We start from the raw sequence: 26,096 nt of genomic DNA, 5'->3' as shown, positions 1-26,096 counted from the left end.
TGATAACGTAAGTGCCGACGAGACGCCCAAAGCTCCGTAGCCACACAGAAGAAACGACGCAGTTTTACGAGAAAGGCCGGCGATGGAAACAAGCAATGTAGTAGTAATGTGCTTTCGGGTGGAATAATTGAAAGCACGCTTAGCGGTTCTGTTCGGGCAAAGTACCTTCCTTGTCTGCAATGCATGTGCTATCGCTTCACAAACTTCAATAGGAACGCCTAAGTCACTTTCCATTCAGTCACTCTCTTTTGAGGGCTCGATACGCCCCACGCATTTGTGGCCATTACGAGGTACCACTTTCTCAATCACTAAAAGGGGTATCCACATAATGCATATACCATTTTCTTCCAAAATTCCGGCTCTGTTAACCGAAGCAGATTTATTTAAATTTGGCTAATAGAATTTCGGTGAATTTTTTACCACTAGGACCTAAATATTGAGTTAATTTGCATTTTTGAAATCACACTGTCGTGTGGCACGACAGTGTGAACCGAAGAATTCGGAGCCGAAGGTGTTTACGCCGGATCGGCCTGCATGACGCCTCACAAATTATGTATTGAACTTACGAGAGCGCAAACACACGCCGATGGTACAAGAACAGAAGTTCGAAGTTGCGCCGACGGGTTACCAGCCGCTTTGTACATACATTAGTACATATATAAGCCCACGAGAAAAGCACGCAAGCAAGTGGTGGCGCTGTAGAGTAATGCTTGTAGTGTTTGCTTTCGGTGCGTGTGGTCGCGAGTTCCATTCCTGTGTCGTGTGTACTTGTATGCAAATGTCATGTTTGTGCATAAATACTTTGATGTCTATTTTCTATTATGTCCTAGTGATGAATGGTAGCTGAAATTTTACGGTAAACGTAATATAGTGCCTAAAATATACTTTTTTTTTTCATTTCGCAACCGCTCTAGGGCAACACCCTCTATAAAAATATGAAGGCCTTAGTTATGTTCCCTTTCCACTCGCGCTACGTCAGCAGATGGGGCGAACGCATGAGGCGGCGACACGACGCATCCACGCGTCCCTATCGCGCTGGTGCGCGTTCATCGCGCGTCTGCCGAAACTCATTCCCCGGCGCGTTTGTGCATACGTAGTACAACTCCGCTGTTCAGTTGGCCATGTTTTCTTGACTGTGAAAGGAATGTGAAAGCGACGACGCCGAGATGCCGTGCAAATTAAAGTAGTGCAAATGCTGTGTACCTCGATGCCGCGGTAACTACACGGGGGACACGAAGGTGCACGTCTTCAAGTTCCCGAGAGACCAAGCTCTGAGGAACGCTTGGATTCGTGCTGTGCCACGGGAAAACCTCACGGTCACCGAAAATTCCAGGGTAAGTTCTTGTTTTTTCGTGTTTAGGTGTTAGTTTATTCAAATTATGTATACGTGCGTGTGTAAGCGGCTCATGAGCCGCACGTTTGTATGACAGGTAGCCATCGGTTTGCTGATTGGAGGTAAATTTTTTTTTCTAGGTATGCGAACTTCATTGCATGGACGAGGACATTATTCGAGTCGCGACGAATACAGATCAAGCAACTGGCCGCGTAATGACAGTGCCGCTAGCTCATGTGCGCCTTCGCCCAGACGCTGTATCGTCGAAGTTCCCGAATTGTCCGAGCTACATGTCTAGAAAGACCGCGAAAAGGGAAGATCCTGACTCCAAGCGTGCGCGCATAGAGAATGCAGCCCTCCAGAAAGCCATCGCTGAATCCAACGAGGCGGTTATCAGAGCACGCGAGGAGGATAAAGTCAGCAGTTTGAGCTAACTTGCCAACCACTTGAGGAGCCAAGGGATGAAGTTCTGGGATGTAATCGAAACAAATGAAAGGCTTCTTCTTATTCACATTGTCGACGATGAAGCGCCATGGTTGAAATACTCTGTTTGCGTGAAAGGAGACTTGAGCGTGACACTACACGTCATGAAAACAGCCGTAAAAAAGCTAGGCGCAAATGCCTGCGTTCCCGAAATCGCTAACAGTAAAAGGGGTATGGTGGAACTCCTGGAAGGCATCGAGAAGTGGGACGGTGACCTGATGTGCAACTCAGTCGCGGAAATTTGCGAGGCGGTTTGTTTACTGCTAGATCAGCTTTGCACGTCCCAAGCAGAAGACGACGCCAACTGTGTTCGATTTCTGAAGGAGCACGTCACCTTGCACCTATCGAAAGAACAGCGCAGGCGCTGCTCTGCTTTCATGATGTTCTGCTGCATTCTTTTCACTATATCGCCCCATGCGTACGCGTTCATGCGCAGCCATGCAAGCATCACCTTGCCGCATCCTATGACAATCAGATCAGTGTGCTTGTCTTAAGGTATGAGTCCTCAACAAGAGCATCAGAGCGAAACATTCATCAGCTATATGGCGAAAAGAATTCCTGACCTGAAAGATGACCAGCGCTTTGTCACAGTTATGGTAGATGAAATACATATAAAACCCTACTTTGACTACAAAGGGTGTAATATTACCGGCGTCGCGCTAAATAGAAATGAAGCTGCTAACTGTGCGGTCGTTTTCATGGTGCGCAGCCTGACGTGTAAATTCAAAGAAGTTGCGCACATCGTGCCAGTGCACCGAGTAGAGGCGGATTTTCTGCAAAAGACGCTTAAAGAAGTGGTTTGCGGGCTGGAAAAGATTGGGTACCGGGTTATGTGCGTCGTCAGCGACAACAACTCTGTCAACAGAAAAGCGATGTCCCTCTCCTCGTAACAGAATTGTGTACCAACATCCATCAGAACCTTCAAGGCCGCTGTTCTTCGTTATAGACCCAGTGCACATTCTAAAATGCATACGAAATAACTGGATCAATCAGAAGAATGACCAAATTTGTTTCTACTTCCCGGAGATCCAAGGAGACACGCCAAAATCAGAGCGAATGCAAACAGCGTCATTTGCGACAATCAGGGACCTTCACAGCAAAGAGTGTGACCAGCTGTTGAAATATGGCTATGGACTGTCGAGAAAAGCCCTCTACTCTTCGAATCTTGAAAGGCAGGACGTAAAGCTTGCTTTACAAATCTCCAGTGATTACTTACCAGAGGCGTTACGCGCTCTTGGAGCAAAGCCCAACCTGTTCTCGTTTGTGGCCACTGCTACATTCATCGATATCGTACTTAAGTGGTGGAAAATTGTAAACCTCAAAACTCCATGGAAGGGAGAAAGGCTGAGAGATCAGTTCCAACAACCAGTGCTTTCCATTGATAACGATCCAAAAATTGCCTTCCTGCACATGTTTCTGAAGTGGTTGGATGAGTGGAAAAACAAAGGTCTTGACAAGGGTACTCTAACAAAGGAGACTCACGCTTCTCTCGAACACACTACCTATGCGCTTATTGAGCCCGCTAGGTACCGCTTCGAAGAGCTTGGAATGTCGTATGTTCTTTTTGGGAAGATACAGACCGACTGCCTTGAAGATCGGTTTGGAAAGTATAGGCAGCTGGCAGGTGCTCAATATCACATCTCCATCAGGCAGATATATGAAGTGGAAAACAAGCTGCGCCTGCAAAGTACCTTGCCTACAGTTTCCACTGACCAGCACTGGGAATGTGTCCGAAGCAAGTCGAGGCTTTGCTTCCCAGCAGCAACGTTGTTGTGACCAGCCAGGCTCTTACGAAGACGCAGGACGTCCTCCCAGTCCTCGTCGTCTACGTTGCAGGTTATGCAGTATACGCCTCCCTTAAAAAGTTGAATTGCGCGCAATGCAGGGACTCGTTGACCGTGGACAAAGAGATCACAGTCTCTGCCACAAACGAACATTATGGTCTCGTGAACCACCTGCACCGAGGAGGCTTAGTTTATTCATCAATGTTTGCACTTAACGCAGTTGCTCACAGCTACGTTGTGGTAGAGCAGCTCGCTACAGAGCCAGCACTGCTTATGATGCCTGAACAACGCCAGGTCGTCACGAAACAGACGCTAAAATTGCTGGCTAGTGAAGAGCAGTCCGACTTCGATACGTGTGAGAATGACCACACGACTGAACTAGTCCTTAAACACATCCTGCGGTGCAGCACCAACATTCTGCTAAAGAACTTTTGTAGGAAGCTGAACGATAAACTTCTCGACGCTGCCGATAAATAAAAAAAAGGAAAGCCACAACTGTCCAGGCCAAATAACTGCATGTATTGCTTCTAATATAGCGCCAGTACAAAAAGAAACTGAGCTTCGTAAATAAATGTGTTCCTGCAACAGTGTTCTTGCCCTCTAATTTCTTTTACATGCATGCATGATTGTTCTTGCAGAAAAAAAAATCACAGCATATCCACGGAGTGAATGATGATGAGTGGGCGAAGCTGCGGAGGTTCATCGGTAAACCGTGAATCTTCCGTGAATTCTGCCCAGTACATCATCACCGACGTGAGATAGGGCGCGTTTATACTAAAGGTTCGATGAGTTATGACGACTTGCAGCTCACTTTAATTTTACATGTACGCTGTGAATTTTCATTGTTTAGAAAACCATTGCTTTAGAAAACATCTGGCGTCTTTCGTTAAGCAGCTGGCGTCTTTTCCTTTTGCTTTAGAAACATCTGGCGTTCTTCCGTTTTGCTGTTACAAAACATCTGGCGTCTTTCGTTGGTTTATTTCATCAATCAACGGCGTTTTGAACAAAATTTTTATTGTTTAATCACGCACAGGAGAAATCTCACCAGGCACTACCTTGGAGGTAAAGAATGGCTGCTAATGGGAATGAGAGACAGAAGTCGGCTTTTAGCTACCGCTGCGAATTTTTTATTGTTCAACAACGCACAGGAAAAATCTCCCACCGGCACCACCTTGGAGGTCAAAGCGTAAGACTGGTTACGGACTACGACTACGACTACGAGGGACGAACGGGTGCCGCCTTAAGGAGCTTCGCCCCTAAAAATAGCTTCCGCGCAGTGCACCTGCGAAACTACCTCTCTTGAACAGCGCCCTTTATTTTTTTCCACTCCACTCCATCGTGTGACGTCACGCGGAGAGAGCTAAGGCCTTCATATCTTTCTAGAGGGTGTTTTCTAGAGCCTCGTATAAAAGGAGGCTTGAAAAGCTCTCAAAAGAAGCAGAAAAACTCTCAATGCACTCTGTTCAAGCTCCCAAAATGGGTTAAATAAGAACACCAAATTTACCTCCAAAAGGAGGCTTTAACAGCTCTCAAAAGAACCAGAAAAACTTCGAATGCGGTCCGTTCAAGCCCTCAAAATGAGTTAAATAGAAACACAAATTTACCTCCTAAAGACTATGTTAGTTCCGTCTAATCACTCCCTTAACAAAGGATGTAAATATAACCTCCTTTCGAAGGGGGCTTTCCGTAGTACCGTTAGGATGCCGGTATGCGTCGAGCCCGAAACTCCCTAAAAGCATCAAAGCCGTTTGCAGTGTATCAAGTAATCATGACATCACAGATCTCCAAATTTTGTGACGCCGTCATGACGTCACCGCATGACATCATGGCAGTGCGAAACGAGGTGAGGTGCAGAAAGCTTACACTGCCTCCGATCCTGGAGGCATTCAAAACCACTTGAGGTGCAGAATCGGAGAAGCAGAAGAAGATGGCTTTCGTCTTCGAGTCGACTGAGGCGGCTGCATAAGGGACGCTCGGGATTTTTCATTGAAGCTTTCAACTAACTGACCGTCATGGGTGTATGCAAACGCGTAGGCCTGTAGCGGCTTCAGTTTTTACCTCTCATGAAGTTTAATGACAAACAAAACATGGAGGACGCCTATATATATATATATATATATATATATATATATATATATATATATATATATATATATATATATATATATATATATATATATATATATATACGCAGTGAAACAGACACGCGTACGAAGCGATTTATTGACGTTTCGGCCGCGGGTCCGGCCTTCATCAGAATAAAATGCACGGCATGAGTGCAGTTTATATACATGTGCATATCGGAAAAAAGAAGATATGAAACTGACAAGAAAGGCGATATATCAAAGGCAATTTCGATTGTGACACTAAAAACGTAATATACACGATCGAATACGTGCTATGCAAAAAACAGTACATTGGGCAAACAGAAGGGCCTTTTAGACTGCGTTTTAACAATCATAAATCTCATGCTAACACCTTGCCCCACCTGCCCATTTCAAGACACGTGCACCTCCCCGACCACTCTTTTGAATATCTACAAGTCACAATACTCGAATCTAATTTCCGCACAAATTATGATAGAGAAGCTCGTGAATCATTTCTCATCTATAAGTTTCATGCCGTCGCGTCTGGTCTAAATGAAAACGTAGGAAGACTGAGTTGCCTATCTGTGTAATCTGTATCACCTTGTCTAGTTACTGCGAGTTGCTCAGTATATCGTTTGTATCGGCTTGTTACGCAGCACCTATTCAACAGCGTTTTGTGTATAGCTCTTTCTCTGGTTATCTTTAAATATTTGTTTCTTTTTGCACCTTGGCATTACCGGTCGTGCTCCATGCCATGCTACGCGTTTCATGTTTCGTACTTATAAACCGCGTGCTCGCAAAATGCAATCTTTTTACACATGTATCAGGTGCACTTCAAAGCGACTGACATGCATTTTTGTTATCCAATATATCGCCTTTCATGTCAGTTTCATATATTCTTCTTTCTGATATGCACATGTATATAAACTGCACTCATGGCATGCATTGTATTCTGATGAAGGCCGACCCGCGGCCGAAACGTCAATAAATCGCGTCGTACGCGTGTCTGTTTCACTGCGTATATTTACCCGGATCCAGAATCATCCTTTCTCGACACACACACACACACACACACACACACACACACACACATATATATATATATATATATATATATATATATATATATATGTATATATATATATATGTATATATTGTCACGGATCTTCAGACAACAGCTGGCCAGAAAGAAGGGACGAGGCGAGAGCGTTACACCAGAGTCCTTCAATGCTTTTCTGGTCACGAAACTCCTCCGTAACGCTATGGGGTGAGCTTACTATGTCGCCGCCGCGGCCGCGCGGCGGCGCTAGGAGCGCGCAGGGGGCATTGAGGAGAGCTTCGCTATGTAGGGAGAGCTGGGGGCCCGAGGAATCCGGCGGCATCGGCGTTCAGTTTTCCTCGTTGTTTCTTAATTTGTGTGACTCACGGTTGTGAGAAATGTGTGCGGGGACATGAATAGTGTACGTGAGCGACGATGCCGAAGACTTGTTGTGGACCGGGTTGTCGCTCCGGCTACAGAGGTACGAGCGGAAAGGTGTCGTCGTTTAGTTTGCCGATGGGCGGCGATGAGAAGGTTGAATAGAAACGTGCAATACCGCGACAGGAAGCTGCCGGATTTACCTTCGATGTTGAACAGGTTAGAATGTGCGAGAAACATTTTGACGCCATCGACGTTATTCGAACGGACGACTTCATAGTGAATGGAGAAAATGTGTCTTTGCGACGCGAGAAGGCAAAGTTGCGGGCCGGCGCTGTTTCTTTCGCAGCTTGCTAGTTTTTTAGAATATCAGAGAGCCGAGCTAGTTGGTAAGTATTCATTCTAAAAAGACATGGCGTGCAAACACGGACACAAGGAAGAAGTAACGATACCAGGCGTTTGTGGTGTCGTGACTTCTTTCTTGCGTCCGCGTTTGCACGCGCTGTCTTTTTAGAATATTTCTTTTTCTTTCCAGCTTATTAAATGCGTTGCATTGTTTCCTTGTTTGCCGTTGTTAAAAAAAGCGTTTTTTTCTATTTTTCTTGACTGAATGTCAACTATATATATATATATATATATATATATATATATATATATATATATATATATATATATATATATATATATATATATATATATATATATATATATATATATATATATATATATGTATATATATATATATATATATATAAGCTTTTTTTTAATTTTTATATTGTACTTCGGAGGTTTCCTTGTTTTTTTGCATTAGCTTGCTCCCTCCATGTACTGGCCGTGCAGAGAGTTTCCCTACGGTAGGAAAATGTCGCTCATAGCTTTCTGTTTTCTGAGGTAATTTTGCAATAAATGTTTTTCCGTCTTTTCAATCGTAGCATTCTTGCTTTGTTTACTGTATATTAGTGGCTCGACAGTGGGATGTTCTCAAACATGTGCATTAAAATAAGCATTTATAGTGAAGTATAGACGCAAAGGGCGTTGGTGTTTGCTCAGCTTGACACGTTTTTGGGTATTTTGCCCCGTGTTACGTTTTCCACGATCTGAATAATTCGAAAGCGCAACAGAGCTCTGCTTGTGACCACATATGTGCTTATTTTCTCTAGATTAGCGAAACGCGGTTTCGTTTCACGTAATCACGTCTCTTTTGTGCAGTCTTCATTAAGAAAATCGTTGCATCACGCGGTGCAGACATAGTCCATCTAAGCAGTCAAAGTAACGCGCGTTTTGATTTGTGAAGGTACCACGAGCGCGAAGATTGGAGGTACCCGCGAGTGCCTTTCCGACGCTGCACAATGTAAAGTGCGACACACTTTCGCTCGTGGAATGTCTACGTAACATGAAATTGTCAAAGTTACTCGTAGAAAATGAACAAAACGAGGTTACAAACTCGGAGTTAAGTCTAGGTCAGGCCCTAGAGATCAGCTGGTGTTCACCCGGCACACGGACGTTATATACCTTGCGAAAGCTTCGTCACTCCCGATTTCAAGTGTTGCCGAAGCTCTGTGAGGTAGTGTGCAGCTGAGTGAAGTTAGCTTTTATAAACTGTAAACACAGGAATGTAGAGCTTTTCTTTTTTGTAATGCGGCTGTGTTATCCCGCGGCGTAGACGACCTGATTGTAAATAGCGCGATCGGCGCTGGCTCAACTTCCGCTACGAAACTTCAGTTTGCGAGTTGGTGGGTTTGTAAGGCTTGTGCAGTGTGAGAAGTCTAGGTAAATATCCCGTGCTCCGCTGCCTGAGGTAAGGAACTTCGCTGGAACAACATATACAGCTAATATTGCCGCGTCGGCACGACTGTATGCATCGCAGCCTTGATATTAAAAAAAAAAGACGCGAGAGTAAGTTTTTTATACGCGTATGCGACTAACACATCGTATGTCAGGTGAAGTATGAATGGTAGTTGAAATATTGCGGTTTGATGCACCGTTAAACCATTGCCTCCAACAGGCACAGCATTCAGCCGAGCGCAGCGCGCGCGCACGAATGCCCCCACGTTGACCGCGGCGACCGTAGCGGCCGCCTCTGTCCCTGTATGAAACTGCGGGCGGAGTTTCGTGACCAGAAAAGCATTGAAGGACTCTGGTTACACGCAACTATTTTAATTACACACAAAAACATGGTTGATCCCTCCGTCATAGGAATCGGAATAACACGAAAGTAAAACGTGGCCTATAGAAGTAACTGAATGTTTACTGTACATTGATATAAGAGAGTTTGCACAATGTATATTTATGTCTGGCTGCTATAGCACCGTTTAACGTGGATGCACCCGCTTTGATGCTTGGTGGTACATCTCCATGCCGACGACTAACGTCCGTGTTCAACGATTAAACAAACACTTGTGGTAGCTGTAGTAGTTAACGGTGAAAGCGTAATCAGAAAACGAGTTGTGATAGCCAGAAGAGCGTCGCACATAGGCGGAGAGTTTTCATTTTACCGGAGGGGGCGGGGGCCCGACTTGCTTTTCCACATTTCTCTCTCTCTCTCTCTCTCTCTCTCTATATATATATATATATATATATATATATATAGAGAGAGAGAGAGAGAGAGAGGAGTCCAACTTCCAAATTAAAGAATTTAATGTAACTTTAGTATCTTAGGTGCCCGCGATATCATAATGAATATATATGTAAGTGACAGACCCTAGATTTATTTTTCAGTTTACATAAAGACATCGATCCACCTCGTAACTCTTGGCTCGAAGCGGAAAAGGTAGCGTAGGCGACCTTTTTCGTTGACTCGTTGACTGCGTCGCGTAAAATCGATTCACGCAATGCGTGGGGTTAGGCTTCACTTTGTTAAAACATGCGCCACACAGGAGAGAGTAGGCTAACGCTATCACGGGAAGCTTTAATTATATGCCAGTGAGTTCAATTCAAGATGGCCGAAAGTAGTTCCGAGATGGTAGCAAATACCATTTGCTACCACTACACCTTGTGCGAAGCTGCGGTTATGAATCTGGACGAGTAATGGAGTGGCTCATTTGGGGCCGAACCTTTAGTAAAACCCTTTACTGATAAATCAAAACTGCGTACAATCTTTTCTCGGCACTTTTATAAGCGGGCATGTCGAAGGGTACTAATATGTAGACAACCAAGAAATTACCCGTTTTTTTATTGGCGAGTAAGTTTGCGCGAAAGCGTTCACTGACTGACTGTGTCGGGATTGCTTTGTATTCTCAGTATCATTTTTGTGTTCTCAAAACCATTCACTACGGGGTTCAAGACAATTAGAGCGCAGCTCTTAGGCGTCCGTTCCTGCGTTGAGCGGCATCGCCGTTGGCGTCGGCGGCGTAACCGATAGCGCGAACGAGGACGGAAGAGAGCGAACGCGGAGTCTGTCGAGGGATACTGGCCTCTAACCTCGCTTTCTTCCTCTGTCGCTCGTGCGCATGCAGGGCTGGCACGTGCACTGCGGCTGGCTTCGCTTGTCGTAACGGGGGCTGTGGGCGTTTCACTTGGTTCGCGACAGCTTCAATGCACAGAGTATATTCGCCTTTTCGGTCGGTTTCAAGATTGAGATAACAGCAGCACGTGTTGCACCCCAAGAAACTACCGGTCACTTTAATTATCACTCTCTAAGGCCGAAGCAGAAAGCGTGTCTTTTAAGATGGGCCAGAGTAAGGAAAGACTATTTTTGCGCTTTCAGATAAAAGTAAGGCCCTTAAAGTTAAGGACTAACTCCTATAATGTTGGGTGTGTAGCTTAGAAGAATATTTATTTATTATATTTGGCCAGACACAGGGAGAAAAGTGTTGAAAATGTGCGGGCTACTCGCTAAGGCTTTTGTTCCCCGCCAATGCTACTTGGCTACGCCGGCGCACAAAACCGGAAGCCATCCAGCAGCTGTGTTTGTAAACAGCGAAAGGGTCTATAGTATGCGTAGCACTCGAGCGCTGGCAGTTTCTGTGGCAATATGTAACGAATGTTACATTGCTACAACTGCGGATAGTCAAAACTTCAAACACAGCTGGCGTTGCCCGAACACGAGGCTGCGCTCAGCGAATGAGACAGTATCGTAATCGCCGGTGAATTTTTAAATTTGTCATAGCTTAAGTCGTCACTTCAGTTGTTCATCAGCACAACATATTCTGCACGTAAAAATCCGTTTGAGGGGCATTTTTCCATTGAATGTTTGACTTGTCACTGGCCCATGTGCCGAACTTTAAATGGCTGAAATGAAAAAGAAGCGGGCATAAACAGCCTCCTGTGAAATAGCTGCCAGACAGGATGACCCGGGGACCTAAGCCAAGCTCTTAAAAAATACCCTGGGCCGGCGCCAGGGGGGGCTCTGCCCCCCCATGAGGCAGTCCGGGGGGGGCCTAAGCCCCCCAGCCCCCCCGTACTCTCCGCCTATGGCGTCGCATATTGGACGCAGAACTTGGTCGCCACCCTGCGGCATGTTAAAATGTGATTGAACACCACGGCCCACTAGAGAGAAACGCAAAGCGCGTCGTGCCGCCCCGGTAGCCCCACTGATCTCCACTAGGGGGAGCTGGATGGCGCATCGAGCGCGCGGGCGTGAAGCCACCGGAAGCCGCCGTTTTTGTCCCGGAAGCCACCGCCATGACCAGTCAATTGCTGCCAGCGCGAGAGCTTTCCTATTCTTTTTTAACAAAATGCCTGCCTGTAGCGCGGTACACTGCAAAAATCGACCAGAAAAGTCGTCGGGGAAGACATTTCACGCGTAAGTACCTCAAAATTGTGTTACTTTTTACACATTTTGCGAGGAAATCGTGGTATTTAATCGCTCGTGAGGTGTGCTGAAGGTGTATGGTTTTTGTCACGCAGTTTCCCACGCTCGAAGCCGGAAATATACGAGAAGTGGGTCATTAACTTAAAGAGGGACAACTGGACGCCGTCTCCAGGAAGTAGACTTTGCAGCGACCATTTTGCCGAGTCATGTTTCAACCGCTCGGGTTCAAGAACTCGTCTTCGGAACGATGCCATCCCAACGCTGTTTTCTTTCCCAGAGCACTTGCAAAAGGTAAACCTTTGCGCTCCTGGCTACCATTGCACTCACTGCTACCTTTTCAGTAAAAAGCAAACTCTATAGAGAATCTTCTTTCAGTGTTGTCTCAGTGATGCGTAATTGTAAGGTTTGTTGTACGTTTCAGCACTACGCTGTATCCAGACAGTGTCGGCACGGCGTCTGTCATCTTTCGTGTAGCGTTCGTTGGCGTTTAAAGTGATGCGCAGTCGTAGGGTTTTTTGTACGCACGAGCTGTACGTTGGAGCACTCCGCCGTATTCGGACGGTGTCGGCACGGCGTCTGTCATCTTTCGTGTAGCGTTCGTCGGCTCCTAAAGTGATGCGTAATCGTAGGGTTTGTTGTACGCACGAGCTGTACGTTGCAGCACTCCGCCGTATTCGGACGGTGTCGGCACGGCGTCTGTCATCTTTCGTGTAGCGTTCGTCGGCTCCTAAAGTGATGCGTAATCGTAGGGTTTGTTGTACGCACGAGCTGTACGTTGCAGCACTCCGCCGTATTCGGACGGTGTCGGCACGGCGTCTGTCATATTTCGTGTAGCGTTCGTCGGCTCCTAAAGTGATGCGTAATCGTAGGGTTTGTTGTACGCACTAGGTGTACGTTGCAGCACTCCGCCGTATTCGGACGGTGTCGGCACGGTGTCTGTCATCTTTCGTGTAGCGTTCGTCGGCGTCTGGAATGGTGTAGTATCGTGTCTAATAATACACTATTTCGAACATTGTCTTGGAGAATGCAGGATTTGAACACAAAGTAGATATAATATTACCAAGAAGTGTCTGCATATCTACTGTAGCTCGATGTTTGCTTCCTCATTAGTGGAAATGACTGGTGTTATACATCAGCTGAATGGTTCATTTGTGCACGCATTACACCTACGTGGAAAGTAAATGTTTTAAGAGCGGAGCTATTTAAGCTTTTCGTTTCGCCGGGCAGTGCAAACAGGTATTATCATCTTCATGAACCGGTACGCTCTCGCTTCGTCCTCTTCACATTCTGCTTCGCTCCCACAATGCGTGCGCCAATGTTTCCAGCGTGGGATACAATAACTATGATGGGCGATGGGGATTGGAAATCACGTAACATCACGTTACGACTAGTCACGGGACTAAAAATCACGTAACACCATGGAAAATATGGTACCGTGAGTAAAAATCACGTAATTGCTCACATTACATGTTCCCGCCTGAATCACGTAACGCGTGCGTTCTGTGGCGAAGTGACCGAAACCAGAGAAGAATTTTCAAATCTAGCCATACTTGGTAGTACTAATAGCAAAAACTTGGCATATATAGCAAAAGTTTGACATTTCTAGTAAAACCTAGCTAGACCAAACACTAGCTCCGCTGTTAATACTTTAGAAATTTATGTCAAGACGAGTGGTAGTCCCCATTCCTAATGCAAACCTGTCCTTTTTAGAAAGCTCCGGAAAAGGAACCGCCCAAGGAGAGAGGCCACACCCCTGACTTCACTTCGGAAAACCAGCCACCAAGCAGCCCAGCGGCACCTTCTCTTGAGGCGTCAGGCAAGGTAAAGCTCTTATTATTGCACCATCCCAATATGAAGCAAACACGGTTGTGAAGTTGTAAACAATCATCAAGCTTTACGATTGGTGTTGACAAAACTTCGGAAAGGAAAAATTAGAGTTGTCTTGGTATATATCTGTCTAATACGTATATTGTTACGTGAGAAAAACTTTTGAGCCGATAACTTTTGAAGATTTAGTAGTTTATTTATTATTCTTCTTAAAATGCGTACTTGATTGTTTGTGAGCTCATAATATTTACTACTTTCAGGTATTTCACCACGACTACGCCGTCTTGGACACTCCGAAGACTCTGAAAAGAAGGCTTGATAGAAGCACAGACACCGTAGAAGGAATGAAGAAGAAACTGAAGATTAGCCAGCAGCGAGAGCGTCGGCTGAAGACCAAGGTCACATCACTAAGTGAAATTGTCGACCACCTAAAGAACAAGCGTCTTGTTTCGGAGGATGCTTGCACCATGCTTGAGAAGTGCTTTTCAGGAGTGCCCCTGGAAGTTACGCAACGCCTCTTAAAACAATCAAATGAAAGTGATGAACCTGCCAGGCCAAGCCGGGACAAGTACTCATCGACACTGCGCATGTTTGCTTTGACATTGCAGTTTTATTCAACGAAAGCATACAATTACGTGAGAGAAACTTTTGACTGTGCTTTGCCGCACCCATCCACAATAACCAAGTGGTATAGCTCTCTAAATGGGGAACCCGGTTTTACTGGTGAAGCCATAAACGCCATTCGCGCGATGGCCACTGAAGCCAGAAAGAACCAAAAAGAGCTTGTATGCAGTCTCACAGTAGATGAGATGGCCATCAGAAAACATGTAGAGTGGGACGGCCAGAAGTTCAGAGGTTATGTGGATATCGGAAATGAGATGGACGATGACAGCAATGATGTCGCAACTGAAGCAATGGTTTTCATGCTTGTCTCTCTTGATTCTCATTGGAAAATTCCCTGCGGCTATTTCCTCATCAATGGCATGAATGGAAAAGAGAGAGCGAACGTTGTAAAACTATGTTTGACAAAATTGTACGATGCAGGCGTTCGTGTAATGTCACTTACCTGTGATGGGCTCAGTTGCAACTTTGCAATGTTTAATGAGCTAGGGGCTTCTTTGGTGAATAATCGTGCGCTGGTGACATCATTTGAACACCCTGTCACAAAAGAAAACGTGTACTGCTTTTTCGACGCATGTCACATGCTTAAGCTTGTGCGCAATGCCCTTGCTTCACTTGGCTGTCTCAAGGATACGTCGAGGTCATGTATACTGTGGCAGTACGTGCGAGAGCTACACCACCTACAAGAGAATGAAGGCTTGCATGCTGCAAATAAGCTGCGCGCCTCACACATTGAATGGCAGAAGCAGAAAATGAAAGTAAATCTGGCTGCCCAAACGTTGAGTTCCAGCGTAGCTGATGCCATTGACTTCTGCCGCGATGACCTGAAGCTCCCTCAATTTAAGGGATCCGAAGCAACTGTAAAATTTATTAGACTCTTCGACCAGCTTTTTGACTGCCTTAATTCACGCAACCCTTTGGCAAAGGGATTTAAGGCACCCCTCAGGCCTGGTAGCAAAGGTATATGGATGACATTTTTGGAGGTGGCCAAAGAGTATATCAGAGGTCTCACCGGCCCAACAGGTACACCAATTTTCAGGACCCAACGAAAGACTGCTTTTCTTGGTTTCCTTGTTACTATTGAAAGCACCATCCGTGTGGCATCTTCCCTGTTGTTCGGCGAAGCTCCCACATTACGTTATTTACTAACGTACAAATTCTCGCAAGACCACATAGAGCTCTTCTTCTGCGCCATACGCTCCAAAGGAGGATGGAACAACAACCCCACAGTCAGGCAGTTTATGGCAGCGTACAAACGCCTCATCGTGCACAATGAGGTGAAAGGAGGGCGAGGAAATTGTACTGCTCTTGATGACACCCGAATCTTGTATGTGAGCAGTGCGACAGGTGCTTATGATGAGGTGGACATGACCGTGTCAAAGCAAAACGGTAGCGGATATCCCCTGCATGTTAATGAGTGCTCCCAAGAAAGTGACCTCGAAATCGAGGCGGAGCGCCTCCCTTCGCTTTCACCTTACGTTGGGAATGTAAGTGGCTATATTGCCGGGTTTGTTTGCCTGATGGTGCGGAAGCGGATCCCCTGTGCGACGTGCTATTCGGCGACAGTGTCAGACAGCAGTCCTTCGGCCTTCCTTAAGCGCAAAAGCCGCGGCGGACTGCAGGTGCCATCATCGTCAACAATATACATATGTCAGGCTACAGAGAAGATGATCCGGCTGGAAGATAAGCTTCGTGGAACCACGCTTCAAAAGAAGGGGAATCTTTCTGAGATTTTGATGGTTGCAGTTATGAGAGCGCTTTCAGGAAAGCTTCACCAAATATACCCGGAGTTACATGAGCACATGATTGAATCATCTGTTGAGTCGAACCACTTTGTGCGTCTTCTTAAGTTCGTGATATCATCATACATTAAGATCAGGATGCATCATATGGCGAAGACAACGACGGCCAAAATTACTGGTTCGTACATCCGAAGGCAATTCACGAAACTGATTCTCTTCAATCACCAGTAGAAAATTGGTAATTTCATTTTCGAAAAGGACTTCGAAAAACACAAAGAAGCTACACAGCGGCACACCCATTCTGTACGAGCACAAGCTTTGGTGCAAGAGAATTCATGCCTGTCGACCACACAAGGCTGGCACACAAATAATAAACACTGTTATCTTGTCTGATTTTTCCCCCGGTTTCTTGGGCATGTGCAGCATACTTAGAATGCTTAACTGATACGCATATCAAATCAGCACAAAGTTAACAGTTACTGTAACTGGGCACCGAAAGTGCCTAATCTTATATATGGGCAAATTTGGTGCTCAGGCTTTAAATTAGTCGTTATTATGCATCACTAGCTCAACCAGTTACTTTTCCAATTCTAGTTTGGTCAATGCTTAAGGCTGTCATAGATGGATATAACTGTATCAGTCGTCATAAATTAGAACTAAATGTTTTGGAATGTTAAAAAAACTTTACTGTAAATGTTCTCGGCAAGTCCGTTGTAATCCACAAAGTGAGAAATAATGCCAGCAATGTGACAATCTAAAAGCCGCTATTCGCACACTCAACTAGCTCACCTCGGATCTATAGAATGAAGTTTATATGGTATGTTGCTTTTCCGATGAACACTTTACCGCTTAATGTGTTCTTGCGCTGTAATTCTAATGAGGGCCCCGAAAATGCAAGCACCTTTTGCTCTCTACATCTGGTAAAGCGACTCGCCGCTAATTTTTCCTTCTTTTACATAGGCATCTGCACTTACTCAGTGCCAGGGAGGCATTTCTGAAACTTTTACACACTACAAAATCATGAAAAGGCACACACTGCACCGCAAGAGAAATAGGAGCAATGGATAAAGTTAGTCATCGTAAGCAGGTAATGACTGCGCATGTTGAAAAAAAAAAGAAGATTCGCAGCATTACAGAATAAGCGTCAATGTCTCTGTCAGAAAGGCGCACATCGGAAAGCACGACATTTTGGTGTGCGCATCTTTTCATCTTGAAAAGGTGCGTTCAACCAAAATTTATTTGCATCTGTTGTTGCCGCACGCTCTATTGTCTTGCTGGGATGACCGCGAGCAAGTTATATTATAAAAAACGCAAAGAAATGCGATCATAACGACAGCTGCCACCCGAGAATATTTGAATTGCGCGCCTAAGACGCGCAGAAGACGTCAGCTTCCGGGACAAACAAGGGACCTTCCGGTGGCTTCACAAGAGCCCGCTTCGGAGAGCGGGGATGCGTCGTCCAGACTTTTTATGGAGGTCAGTGGGTAGCCCGGCCGCAATTTCTCTCGGGGCGAGCGCGTTGGCGGGGAACGCGGTTACAGCCAGGTGAGGCAGGCGCGCGTCGCAGAGCTATTTTTGGTTTGATTAGCGAGATGTTATGAGCGAGCCCGACGCTTTTACGACGCTTGGGTTAAGGTCGCCACCTCGCGGTGTGTTAAGGCATTGACAAAATTGCACTTCTGTTGTAAACGCGCCGAATGGGACGAACGTGTAACGCGTTGCAGGCACTAATCGCGGAGGCCACTGTAATGATAAATTACTTTGCTTTGCTGCTCCCAAAGGGCAACACCACCGCGCCGACCGGGAGAGTGGTAGATATAAAAGGCGCGTTTGTAAAGCCTCCAGAGTCTGTGACCGTGGCGCAATGGATAGCGCGCCCGGGATCTATTGTTGCGGACCGAGCGGTCGTGGGTTCGATGCCCGTTGACGGAACTTTTTTTCTTTGCCATCTAATCGTGTACCTTTTTTCGACGTCATTTCCGTGACGGAAATACGTCACTGCAGTCTTGGTGGACCCCGGTATAAAACACTTTCGTGTTAAAAAGAAAAACACACGTTCTTATCCCGAACCACTGCAAACAATAAAAAGGAACACACAAAAATAAAACTAGCGCTAAACACAGTTATCAGTTCAGTAACGGAAATAAACAGCTAAAAGTACGAAGCGTTCATCGCTTACACCATTCGCGGCGTTCTGTCCCAGAGGCGAGGCATTGCGGAGGCACAGGCGTTGAAGTCAGCGTCCGAGTCGATGCCCCAGGCTTTAACCGTGGCCGAATGCGGGCTGGCGTTAGATGAGGGTGGACAGCACCGGGTTCAGTGACCCTTGAGATGGCCAGCGTCTCCCGCGAGGAGAAACTGGCTCGGTCGAAGCCCTCGGAGCAGTGCCGTAGGTCGGTGCGCTCGGGCCAACAGCCGATGGCGCGTCCTGGGCGTTGCTGGTAGTCCCAGGTCCAGGTCCGTGGACGTGTCCTCGAACAGGCGGTGGCTACGGTACGATGCCGCAGCACGAGGAAGAGCCGGAGTGCCCGGAACACAGGCCGGCGACACTCGCCCTCGCTCACGCGCTGACGTTCGAAAACACTCAGGGCCCCCTATGGCCACGTCACCTTCTTTTTTATATGTCCCACTTCGTTTTCATCTTCTTCCATCGTCTTGGTTCTACGTCACGCTACCCTTGGCATCTTCCTTTTCTTCTATCACGTTTCTCCAGTCACCTCTTATATGGGACACACACACACACACACACACACACACACATACACACACACATATATATATATATATATATATATATATATATATATATATATATATATATATTGTCACGTGGTTTATTCACGTACAAACGTGAAGGAACGACGAGGAACGTCGAGGGTCCAAAATCCAAGCAAGCGCAAGCTCGGGTCGTGTGGCTACCACTCACGATGTGGCTTGCTTTCTTGGCTGCTTCGTCGTCGTCTGTACTGTTCACTACATTTGCCCCCGGTGAATAGCGTAGCCATCCTGGCGAGCTAAGGCGTTGTCAGTATGGCGGGGTCATAATAGGGCTTGAGGCGACTCACGTGGACGATTTCCCTACCACGACGACGTAAGTCTTGGGACGGTGTCAAAGGCTCAACCTCATAATTCACTGGGGACGTACGAGTGAGAATGCGGTAGGGCCCGTGATATCGGGCAAGTAATTTCGACGAAAGGCCAGGAGTGTTCGGTGGGATCCAAAGCCAAACCAGGGCACCTGTCGTAAAAGTAGGGAGAGGTCGGTCGGTGTCGTGCCTTAGCTTCTGACGGCCTTGGTCCTCGGTTGTCAGCGAACGGGCCAATCGTCGGCAATCTTCGGCGTATCTTGCAACGTCAGAAATTGCAGTGTACTCAGATGAGTCAGGCGTGTAGGGAAGCATAGTGTCAAGCGTGCATGATGGATCGCGTCCGTACAAGAGAAAGAAAGGCGAAAAACCTGTGGTCGCATGCGTAGCGGTGTTGTACGCGTACGTGACAAACGGAAGGACGGTGTCCCAATTGGTCTGGTCTGATGCGGTGTACATTGTCAGCATATCGCCGAGAGTGCGATTAAATCGTTCAGTGAGGCCATTCGTTTGCGGGTGATATGCGGTCGTCATGCGATGAATGATGTTGCACTGAGCGAGCAATGCTTGAATAGCGTCAGACAGAAAAACACGCCCTCTGTCGCTCAAAAGTTCACGGGGAGCACCATGGCGAAGGACAAAGTTGCGTAAGATGAAAAACGCAACTTCTCTTGCTGTTGCTGTGGGCAGGGCTGCAGTTTCCGCGTAACGTGTGAGGTGGTCTACGCCGACAATTATCCACCTATTTCCAGAAGAAGTCGAGGGAAGCGGTCCGTATAAGTCGATGCCGACGCGATCAAATGGACGCGCCGGACAAGGCAGAGGCTGAAGTGTACCGGCTGGGCGTTCAGGTGGAGCTTTACGGCGCTGACAAGCAGTACAAGCACGTACGTACTTGCGCACAAAAGTATACATGCCGCGCCAGTAGTATCGCTGACGCAGGCGGTTGTAGGTCTTGAGAGCGCCGTCGTGAGCACTTTGCGGGTCGTTGTGGAAAGCAGCACAGATTTCCGTGCGCATGTGGCGTGGTATCACTAGCAGCCACCTCCGACCGTCAGACGCGTAATTCCGCCGATAGAGGAGGTCGTCTCGAATAGTGAAATGCGTGGCTTGACGACGGATAGTTCTTGAGGCTGGATGTGCTAATGGGTCAGTCAGAAAGTCGAGAAGATGGGAAATCCACGCATCCTTGCGTTGCTCCAACGGCATGTCTGCGAAGTCAATTGGCGTCAAGACAGCTGAAGAAGCTGACGACGAAGCTGTGTCAGCCGGTAGCGGCGAGCGGGAAAGGGCATCAGCGTCCGAGTGTTTGCGGCCGGATCGGTACACAACACGAATGTCGTATTCCTGTAGGCGAAGCGCCCAACGACCGAGGCGTCCCGACGGATCCTTCAGCGATGACAGCCAACATAGGGCATGGTGGTCCGTCACTACTTCGAAAGGGCGGCCATAAAGGTACGGGCGGAACTTGGCCAAAGCCCAGATAATGGCGAGGCACTCTTTCTCTGTGACGGAATAATTACACTCGGCTTTCTTGAGGGTTCGACTCGCGTAAGCAACTACGTATTCTTCATATCCTTGTTTTCGTTGAGCCAGTACTGCGCCAAGACCGACCCCGCTGGCGTCGGTATGGATCTCCGTAGGCGCATTAGGATCAAAGTGACGAAGTATCGGAGGCGACGTTAATAAGCGCCGTAGCGTCATAAAAGACTCGTCACACTCCTGTGACCAAGCAGACAAGCCGTTGGAGGCTGTCAGTAGATTGGTAAGAGGCGCGATGATAGAAGCGAAGTCGCGCACAAATCGACGAAAATACGAGCACAGCCCAATAAAACTTCGAAGCGTCTTCATAGAGTTGGGCTTCGGATATTCGGCTACGGCGCGGAGTTTCGCGGGGTCCGGGAGAACGCCTTCCTTGCAGACGACGTGGCCTAGTATTGTGAGCTGGCGCGCCGCAAAATGGCACTTCTTGATGTGAAGTTGAAGGCCAGCAGAGGTGAGACACGTGAGAATTGCACGAAGGCGAGTAAGGTGAGTCGGAAAATCGCGAGAAAAAACGACAATGTCGTCAAGGTAGCAGAGGCAGGTATTCCACTTGTAGCCGCGAAGGATGTTGTCCATCATCCGTTCGAAGGTAGCTGGGGCGTTGCAGAGTCCGAACGGCATGACGTTAAACTCATACAGCCCGTCAGGAGTGACGAATGCAGTCTTCGATCGGTCAGAGTCGGCCATCGGAACTTGCCAATAACCCGAGCGTAAATCCAACGACGAGAAATATTCTGCTCCTTGCAAGCAATCGAGAGCATCGTCGATGCGTGGCAACGGGTATACATCCTTCCGAGTTATTTTTATTGAGGCGGCGGTAGTCGACACAGAATCTAATTGATCCATCCTTTTGCGCACAAGCACAACAGGGGACGACCAGGGGCTCTGGGATGGCTGGATCACACCGCGCTTGAGCATATCGTCGACTTGTTCGTTGATAATACGCCGCTCTTCCGCTGAAACTCGATATGGTCGTTGGCGTAAGGGAGCGTTACCACCGGTGTCAATGTGGTGCGTGATGCTCGTTGTACGCCCCAATGATGGTTGAGCGCAATCAAAGGAAGAGCGGAACTCTCGAAGAAGGGCTAAGAGTTCGCGTCGATGTGTCGGCGATAGATCAGCGGCAACGGAAGGGTGGAAAATGTCTGGGGCGGAAGAAGTGGCAACAGGTGGTGTTATGGCATTCAGCTGGAGGTCGGGTTGGTTTGCAGCAAACTCCAGAGAACGCAGCAGGTCAACGTCTTGTATGTTGCCCAAACATTCCCCGCGAAGTAATGTAACTGAGGATGTCAGTGAGTTCGCAACCAGCATAATTGTAGCACCCGATTCAACGGCGAGTACGGCAAACGGTAGTCGCAAGCCGCGGCGGCGGAGAAATACCTCGGACGGGACGAACAGAACAGTTCCGTCTGGAGCGGCTTTACAGGTCAGGGCTACCAGGGTGGACGTTTTCGGGGCTATATCTGTGTCCGCAGCAACGACAAGTTTGTAAGCGTCGGGAAGGGGATCCACCGAAAGAGCAGTTTGCAGCGGCGTAAGGGCGACTTCTGCACGGGAGCAGTCTATGAGGGCACGATGACGCGAAAGGAAGTCCCAGCCGAGAATAACGTCGTGGGAGCATGACGCTAGCACGAAAAACTCGATGACGTACAGTTCGCCTTGAATAATGACACGCGCGGTGCACACAGCAGAAGGTGCTATGTACTGTGAGCTGGCCGTGCGGAGCATTAGTCCCGAGAGCGACGTGGTCACCTTTTTTAACTTGCGGCATAGGTTCTCGCATATTACGGAAACGGCGGCTCCTGTGTCAATAAGCGCTTGTGCGGCGGTCCCTTCAACATTGACGTCGATAACGTTTTGCGGCGAAAAAGATGGAGGCCTTGAGCAGTTCGACTCGCATGCAGCTCTTGCCTCCGGAACTGCAGCGATCAGTTTCCCTCTTCCGTAGTAGGTCGGCGACGCATTGGTGACAGGGAGCGTCGTCGAGGGGATGGTGATCGGTGGTTGGCGTAGGGTCGTTGATCGTCAAGGGTGTACCTTGGTGGCGCCCTTGACGACGACGCAACAGGCCTGCCCACGGCGTCAAATGGAGGACATTGGCGACAGTAGCGGGCGACGTGTCCAGCGATACCACAGGCGAAGCAGATGGGCCTATTGTCTGTCGTTCTCCACGCGTCTGAGCGGCGGTAAAATGGAGTCGAAGGTCTCGCGAAGGTATGCGACGCGGCGTTCGCGGTCGTCGGTAAGGGATGGGGTGCCATGGCAGGTCGAGAATAGGGCGTAGGCTGCTGCGGGCGAGCAGCGACGGCGGCGTAGGTAAGCGGTGCAGTGACGGGTGCTTGTTGGAGAATCGGTGGGAGGGCCTCCGCAACTTGGGTTCGAATGGCGTGTTGTAGGTCCGGAGCCAAAGCCTGCGCAGGCTCGTGCGTGAGCGGCAGTAACGATAGCTGGCGCGCTACCTCCTCGCGGATGAAGTCCTTGATCGTGGACAGAAGCGGCTGCTGATCGGCAGGACGGGCAGCTAGCTGCAAGCTTGAGAGCGTGTCGGGCGTCGTGAGGGCTTGACGGGCGATCGCGCGCTGTCTACGCAACTCGTCGAAGCTCTGACAGAGTGAGACGAGTGCCGCGATCGTGGTAGGGTTTCTCGCGAGCAGCATCTGAAAGGCGCCGTCCTCGATGCCCTTCAGAATGTGCCTGATTTTGTCCTCCTCGGTCATGGCGGAGTTCACGCGGTTACACAGATTAAGGACATCCTCGATGTAGCCCGTGTAGTTCTCGCCCGGTTGCTGCGCACGTTGACGCAAGCGCTGCTCGGCGTGAAGCTTGCGAACCGTAGGCCGCCCAAACACGTCTGTAACAGCAGTCTTGAAAGCTGCCCAAGTTGGAATTTCAGCCTCGTGGTTGTGATACCACAGCTGCGCGATGTCCGCGAGATAAAACATGACGTAGCCAAGCTTCATTTGGTCGTCCCATTTGTTGCTGGCGCCGACTCTTTCGTACCTCGACAACCAATCTTCCACGTCCGATTCGCCTGAGCCGGAGAAGATGGGTGGATCTCGCTGGGGATACACGGCGCCGCAGGTGACGTGGACAGCCGAAGGTCCAGCCTGAGGAGGAGTCTCGTTGGCCATGTTGGTGTCACGGACAGGGGGGAGCTTGCGAGAGCGAAGTTCCAGGTTCGTACGGAGAATCCACGTACCTCCACCAAATGTCACGTGGTTTATTCACGTACAAACGTGAAGGAACGACGAGGAACGTCGAGGGTCCAAAATCCAAGCAAGCGCAAGCTCGGGTCGCGTGGCTACCACTCACGATGTGGCTTGCTTTCTTGGCTGCTTCGTCGTCGTCTGTACTGTTCACTACAATATATATATATATATATATATATATATATATATATATATATATACAGGCACAGGGTGTATTTTTGTTAGACAATACGGATTTTTACTAAAAATCCTATGGCAGTAGTAAGGCTCCTGTAGTTTTCGCACATGAACTCCACGTCGAAGCGGAAATACTTTGCCGCAGTAAAAAGGACACTATTTCGGCTAGTTAACAAGCGCTCGTTAAATAACCTTTTAATTCTTGATTAGAGGGCACGGTATATATTGCAAGGTTGTAGTGCGTGCCGATTGATGGCATACCCGTTTTTTGAAATCACCAAAGCTGCACGTAGTTCGAGATACTCGTCATCGAATTTCAAGGGCGAAATCGAAACTGATCACGGAGGGTGCGGACGAAGCGCGGCCGTCCTGCTACGTCATACCGGAGCTACCCGTCACATGGGAGAGACGAAATTTGAATGACGGCGCGCTGCGGCCGTATGTGTTCGTGAAAGGCTGCAAGTCATGTCACTTGTGCCCGCGCATCGCCTTACTTTCGCACGTAGTGTTTGGTGCTTATCCGTTTCTTTCGAACTGTGCGCAAGAAAACCGCAATTCAACCTTTTTATTGTCTGGGCAGCATAAAACTCAGGGGAGGCCACTGCGGCGCTTCTTCTTGCGACAGGTGTCAGTTTTTCGCACCTCTTCGACAACTTGGGCGTACCACTGAGTACGCCCAAGTTGTCGCAAGAACGCCCCCAGCAACCCCTACGGGTGCCCCACACAGTTACGCCGAAGCCGCCGTTCGACCTCAGTGCTTCGAAGCGGATGTACCGGCAACCAACGCCGACGTCATACATAGGCCAAGACTGTAGCCCACCATGCATTGATGTCAGTTGCCGTCCCGTCAATCCCGTCCTGCACCATGGGCGGGCCCTGCCCCAGTGAACCGATGGCGCACACCTGACAACCGCCCCATATGCTACGCATGCGGTTACGCCGGCCACGTGGCGCGTTATTGCAATCGTGTGCAGCCGCCTAGAGTCGCGTCACCCGCCACCAGCCAGTGGAACCGCCCGTATTAGGACCCACCTACGCCTCTGTCATCGACGTCTCGCCCAGCTCCATCTAACCGCCGTTCACCGTTAGCAAGACGCCGCTCACTGTCGCTGATGCGGCCACGTCCTTTCCAACGCGACCAGGAAAACTAGTCGTCGCAGTCCACGAGGCAATGGTTGCGACGCTATCGAACTGAGAAAGCCCTCAGCGAAGCCCATGGAACGTGATAGACGTGTTTGTGGACGGTGTTCGCGCACCTGCCCTTATCGACACTGGAGGCGCCGTATCCGTCATGGACGCAAAGCTTAGCTGAATACTGTGAAAAGTGATGACGCCACTTTCCGGGCTCTCCCTCCGTACAGCCAGCGCCCAAAGTATTCACCCTACAGTGGTGTGCACAGCCCGCGTCATAATTCAGGATGCTCTGTACACAGTCGAATTAATCATAATTCCTGCATGTTCTCACGGCCTCATCCTAGGATGGGATTTTCTCTCCCACCACGACGCCGTAATTCATTGCGCACAAGCCGAAATAGAGCTCTCAACATTATCTGCTTTCACGCCGGCAGGCAGTTCATCGGCTGCGAGCAAGGTACTTGTCAAAGACGACACTAAAGTGCCTGCAAACTCGTCAACGGCGGTGTCAGTCTACTGCGCCAGTCTCTCCCATACCATTGCACTCCGCTCGCCATCTGACCGTGTTTGCACGAGGAAAGGCTTGCTGGTGCCTTTCGTGACCGTGCAAGTCACTCAGGCCAGGGCCTCTATTTTTGTTATCAACCCATCCCCGCACAGTGTTACGTTCGTGCGAGGAGAATGTTTCGGCAGCGTGGAACCACTCGAAGACGCACAAGGTATGGACGAACCCGATGGAACGTGGAACGTGGAACGATCGTTCCACGTTGATCCGCAGTGTGCGCACTCTGGGGTATCGAAAACTTTCAACCGCATTCTCCAACGGTACTTTTGGAGAGGGATGTACCGCTACGTGCAGAAGTTCGTTCGCTCCTGCTTCGATTGTCAGCGCCGCAAA

At 48.4% G+C, this 26,096-nt stretch overlaps 1 protein-coding gene across 1 annotated transcript; it reads left to right on the top strand.

The window, feature by feature from the left end:
• Positions 1-1,794: 1,794 nt before the first annotated feature.
• On the top strand, positions 1,795-2,310 carry LOC119395163 (uncharacterized). Its single transcript, XM_049415901.1, has one exon. The coding sequence runs from the start codon at positions 1,795-1,797 to the stop codon at positions 2,308-2,310; it is 516 nt and encodes a 171-aa protein (XP_049271858.1).
• Positions 2,311-26,096: the final 23,786 nt, after the last annotated feature.

The sequence above is a fragment of the Rhipicephalus sanguineus genome, chromosome 5 (genome assembly GCF_013339695.2).
Source record: "Rhipicephalus sanguineus isolate Rsan-2018 chromosome 5, BIME_Rsan_1.4, whole genome shotgun sequence".
Taxonomy (NCBI): domain Eukaryota; kingdom Metazoa; phylum Arthropoda; class Arachnida; order Ixodida; family Ixodidae; genus Rhipicephalus; species Rhipicephalus sanguineus.
The sequence above is the reverse complement of the archived record's forward strand: the minus strand, read 5'-3'. Positions and strand labels throughout refer to the sequence as shown.

Excerpts from the sequence above, each read along its gene's own strand:
- LOC119395163 (XM_049415901.1), top strand. The coding sequence starts at position 1,795 with ATGAAGTTCTGGGATGTAATCGAAACAAATGAAAGGCTTCTTCTTATT.